The following is a 5,833-nucleotide window of genomic DNA, read 5'->3' on the forward strand; positions in this document are numbered from 1 at the left end:
AAAAGGTGACACACTAGTCCTGTTCGGAATCGGTCCCTATGACAGTCCTATGAAATAGTGGACTATTTAGTGCAGGGGTGCCCAACCTTTTTTGACCCAAGATCTACTTTTCAAGTAGACAGCCTCCCGAGATCTACCAGTCCAGTTTCAACATCGCAAACGCACACACATCGTTTCCAGCCTGCAGTAACTAACCTCACAACACTTTCTCGTTGTTCCACAACCACTTGACATTAGGGCTGTAAATCTTCACTGGCCTCACGATTCGATTCGATTACGATTCAGAGGGCTACGATTCGATTCGATTACGATTATCGATGCATCTCGATGCATCTTAAATCGATGCATCACTTTTTTTCCCCAATACATGATTTATTTTTTCTCACTTTCTTTTTTCTCACTGTGTGGCTACTTTTAAAATAAAAGTGCATTTGGAATTGCATTGTATTATGATCCATAATTAAAATAAACAACTGCATGTACTTCCATTATATTTTATTTGATTATTATTATTTTTTAATAATCGATTTTTGACACCCCTCGCGATCGACCTGGGGTCAGTCCGCGGTCGACCAGTAGACCGCGATCGACTGGTTGGGCACCCCTGATTTAGTGTGTCACCATTTCTTTTATAGTGTCCGAATTCTAAACTGGTAATTTGACTCCAGTGTAAAATACCCACAATGCACTGCAATTTCTAGTGAACAGAGAATGTGCCCTACATTTTCTCCCATATACCACAATGCAATGCTGTCATGTTTGCCGAAGGAGAAGAAGAATGAGATAGTGATCTCATTTGATCGTTCCCCAAATAGTTCACTATAGGACGAATCAGCGTGACGTCACTTGCCACCCAAACATCTCAAAGAAGTTATGAACGGATTTGCACGGAACTTTGTCGAAAAGTAGGTCATGGCCCCAAATTAGAACGGATTAACTGTCCACGCCCACTGGCCAAAAGGGGGCGTGGTCACAGGCGAGGTGGGCGGTATGCACTCTGCCGAGTGCCCTCTCTGGTTCTCTTTGGTTTTCAACAGAACAGCTTGCTGCAGAGGGGGGGGGAAAGGCAGTGCTGGATGCTGCAAGACAGCAGAGACACATCAGGCAAACGACGGCCATGATGACGACAGACTTGAAGAGGCTGCTGCTTGAAGAGGCTGCTGCTGCCTGGCAAATCACAGAGGATGATGAGGCTCAAAAGATCAAACACGCCCTATATGGACATGAAGATATAGTGAGACAACCCCGCGCCACACACACACACACACACACACACACACACACACACACACACACACACACATCTAACCCTGCAGTTGATGCAAAACAAAGGAGGCTGAGGGAGAGTGGGGCTTGAGATAATCTGATCATCAACACTCTTGACTGACTCCGTGTAGGCTATATAAAGAGAACACAATTCCCTATATACACACGTGTGCGTGCGTGTGCGCGCGCACACACACACACACACACACACACACACACACACACACACACACACACACACGTTATAAGCACCTTCCTTCAACCTTCAACTCATGAAAACCACACACACACACACACACACACACACACACACACACACACACACTGCCTGCAATGACGTAGCCTCAAACACTTACCGACATGAGTGACGTTGGCAGACAGGAAGTGGCAGCAGGGCAGGCTGGCCGTGCTCACAAACGAGTCGCCGTCCGTCATCGCGGTGCCCCTCGACCTCAGCGATGGGTTGGGCGAGTCCGTTACGTTGGCGATTCTAGCCGCCACAGATTCCATGACTGACTGAGGGATGTCGAAGGATTTACGGCTTAGCTGCTGACGTCACACACCACAGGGCCCGTCGGCTCCTTCAGAAAGTACAATCCAATTCCCCCCCAAAAATAAAACGTGGCCAGGAATAAAAGTCGAGAAATCTCGACGTCAGCTTAAAGACATTTTCCAAAATGTGCTGCAAAATCTTTCATAGGTGGCGGTCTGAGTTGAATGGGCTGAATGCAGGTGTGCCAGACAGACTGGGAGAGAAGTTCCTCCAATTAGAGTTGAGTAGCAGAGTTCAGAAAGTACAATCCAATTCCCCCAAAAAATAAAACGTGGCCAGGAATAAAAGTCGAGAAATCTCGACGTCAGCTTAAAGACATTTTCCAAAATGTGCTGCAAAATCTTTCATAGGTGGCGGTCTGAGTTGAATGGGCTGAATGCAGGTGTGCCAGAGAGACTGGGAGAGAAGTTCCTCCAATTAGAGTTGAGTAGCAGAGTTCAGAAAGTACAATCCAATTCCCCCCCAAAAATAAAACGTGGCCAGGAATAAAAGTCGAGAAATCTCGACGTCAGCTTAAAGACATTTTCCAAAATGTGCTGCAAAATCTTTCATAGGTGGCGGTCTGAGTTGAATGGGCTGCTGAATGCAGGTGTCCAGAGAGACTGGGAGAGAAGTTCCTCCAATTAGAGTTGAGTAGTGGTGGGGAAGCTGCAGACAGAGGTCGTCGTGACACTGGTGGTCCTTTCTTAGTGGAGAGTAGATGATGGTGAATGACTAGCTGATAGCATCACCTATCGTGTGCGTCTTTGAGTCCGGGTCCAAACCAAAGCTACTCACAAGCAGGCCAAGCTGCCATACTCACCTAGAGAGAGAGAGAGAGAGAGAGAGAGGGAGGGAGAGAGAGAGAGAGAGAGAGAGAGAGAGAGAGATGAGACATATGGGCATATTAGTGCTGTAAAAAAGTCCACATGTTAAGAGAAGCATGAAAGGTCACATGGTTTAACACATCCCGTAGAAACACCATGGTTTAACACATCCTGTAGAAACAATACACATATTTCCTGGTAGCTATATATATATATACACATACTGTAGGTATGTATATACTGTAGGTTATTTGAGAAGTTGTGTATTGTACTCAGTAATATTTTGGGGGCAAATTTAGCCCCGCAAATTACAAAATTTTGGGGGAACTTAAAAAAGTACTGCATAAAGTTGTTAAAGCATTGTGTGGACAAAAGAGCACTGTTTTTGTGTGTGTGTGTGTGTGTGTGTGTGTGTGTGTGTGTGTGTGTGTGTTCTTCATCATCTTCTTCTGGCAACCAGTTTGCAGGTGTTGAGTCTGTGTTAGAGATGGAAATTAAATTAATTGAATGAAAAGAAAATTATAGAAATCTTGGGGGCAGTTTTTAGGAGCATTCTGACTGAGGTTTATTGGGGGCATTTTTGCCCTTGCCCCTGGCTAAATTCCTACACTGATTGTACTGGATAGCTATAGTCTGGATAGCTAACCTGTCTCAAGTCTTTGAGCCCGGCGACATAAACTGAGCTAGAATGGAGAAAGACATTATCAGATGGATATGATGCCGTCTTGTTTGATGGTTGTTATGTTTCAGTGAATTGTTATTTATAATCATTTCCTTATTCACCAGCTTTATTTGAACTCTCAGGCAGGCATTTACTCCTTTATTTGTGGTTTGCTTGGCCAGGTGAGAACTGCTGCTGCTATCTGAAACCATGATGTCTGGAGATGTGTCTGGGTCCTCTTCCAAGAGAGCTGTCAGTGAGCATCAGGGAGGAGGGAAGAGTGTAATCCAAACCAACAAGAAACCATCGTAGAACACAAAGTCATACGGGTCTAAACGGATGGATGTCGGCGTCTGACTCTGACAGACGGCAGTTACTCATAGCACAATAAAACGAAGGAAGTCTGGAGTGTTTGAACTCGTACGAACACGAAGAAGGCCAATCGCAACAAAGATCTCGAACCGGGTGAGATGACAGGTTAACAGCTACTTGTGATTTAGCTACTGTACTTCCGATTTTTGTTTACTGGTTTGCTTGCAATCGTGGACCGAAAACAAACACATAAATGCAACAAAGTCAACTTTTCCACTATGCGGGCAGGCTTGGCATCAAATGGCACGGTGGGAAAGCCTCTTAAAACAGCATTTTTAACCATGGGACATGGCACCCGAGGATAATACATCAAAATGTCAATTCAGGTGAAGGTCTGCCGGTCGAAAACTATTGCTCAAAACGCACAATAAATGCGTCATTCAGCCAAACTGCATTCATCATATCAAGAGGGGCACTGACTTTTTTGCCACAAAAGGCTAATATTGATGCTATTTATCAGTCTGTGTGTCACATGGAGTCAGAGCGCACGTCGTTATGATAGACCGTATGCAGCCCTAGCCCCAGGGACGACATGCTGCCTCTGCTACTCACAGCCCATGTTGATGACCTGTGGTCCCTGAAGAGCGGTAGCTCTCCTTGGGTTGACTCTCCAGTCTGAGCCCTCTGGTGCTCTCTCTCAAACCTCGTGTGACCTCGCATTCCATTCACACTCCACACCTCAAAGCACAAGCCAGACATACTAAAAGAGTCAGACAGTGAACCGACGGAAGATTGTAGACGGGGGGGGGGGTGTTGAACATAGGATGTATAGAAGTGAAATGAAAGTGTCCGATTTATAGTCGGAACGTTTTGAAAGAATAATGTCAAGTATTCAAAAAGGTTCAAGACATTTCGTCGGTACACGTTTTGGCACAACACTTGTACAAACTTCAACAGACTTGCAGCGTGGCAGCTGTATAGGCACGACTCACACGAGAGCTTAGATCCGGTCCAAAAAAATAAGCCTGCCCCGAGCCCGTTCTGTCTGGGCCCGGCTCAGCCCATCCCATTGGCTACATTGATGGGCCCGAGCACGAAGTTGGCGCTGTATATCTAAACTATAACCCTATGTTGTCTGATCACTCTTATGAATACATCAAGTTTTAAGGTTATGTTATAACATTCACACCCAATTATATATATAAAATAAGGTATTACATCTGACCACGAGCCGGGCCCAACCCTGGCCTGAGTCCCATGGGTCGAGCTGGTTTCGGGTTCGGGTCCGAGAATCTAACCTGTAACTCACGCTAACTCTCTTCGCCTCTTTCACCTAAACGTCCATTGTCTACCTACCTTGCCGCCTTCCGCCACACGTCCCTCAAAGGCATCGGTGTCAAGTGAGGATGAAGCCTCGCTCCTCGGCTAGAAAGAAAGACCCCCTCTGTAAATCACCTGTGAAAGTTGAAGGCTTTAACGCTGCATGTGTGGTGTCCCGCTCTACCACAAGCACTGAACAATGTGACTGATGTGATGTAGTGTGTGTGTGTGTGTGTGTGTGTGTGTGTGTGTGTGTGTGTGTGGGTGGGTGTGTGTGTGGGGGGGGGGGGGGGTAAAGTGGTGGGCCGGCCACAGGACGTGTTGAGAACTGTTAGCCAACAGGTTGCCTCAGCAGCGAGCCCGGGCACGCTGCTGTTACCACCACACACAGATACACACACACACACACACACACACACGCGCGCGCGTGCGCACACACACACACACACACACTCACCTGGACACGGGGGGAAAGGTGTGTGTGGAAGAGCTGGGGGAAGGGGGGGGGGGATTGTGTGTGTGTGACTCACTCTAGAGCTGGAATCTCAAGTGGTAATCCCAACGTCAACAAGGTGCCGCAAGTATTTCCCCCATTCACTCATTTGGAGCACAGAGATGTCTCAATAGCAGGCCCCTATGTGGCCCCTATGTGGTTCCAGTGATTAGCAGGCCTCTATGTGGCCCCTATGTGGTTCACACAGATATTTCTCTATAGTGTACCGCAGGTACACTATTGTAGGCTTTATCCAGAAATCGCCGCCATTTTGGGTTTTAGAATGGGAATTTCACTTAAATGCATCAAATAAGGTCTGTGGTTAACACAAGTTTATGGGAACGCAAATTTGGGTTCAGCAGGATACGCTTCAAACGTGAATAACTTTTATGCCTTTTGAAGCGTTTTCCAAAAAACCCGTA

General features: G+C 46.5%; 1 protein-coding gene across 1 annotated transcript in view; it reads right to left on the minus strand.

The window, feature by feature from the left end:
- plch2a (phospholipase C, eta 2a) overlaps positions 1-1,747 on the minus strand; it is a 261,324-nt gene extending 259,577 nt beyond the window's left edge. The window contains exon 1 of the mRNA XM_083656395.1: positions 1,623-1,747. Within this exon, the coding sequence (XP_083512521.1) occupies positions 1,623-1,701 (79 nt within the window). The 5' untranslated portion in view covers positions 1,702-1,747. The remainder of the gene's footprint in view (positions 1-1,622) is intronic.
- Positions 1,748-5,833: the final 4,086 nt, after the last annotated feature.

This window comes from Poromitra crassiceps (assembly GCF_964638095.1).
Source record: "Poromitra crassiceps genome assembly, chromosome: 20".
Lineage (NCBI taxonomy): Eukaryota > Metazoa > Chordata > Actinopteri > Beryciformes > Melamphaidae > Poromitra > Poromitra crassiceps.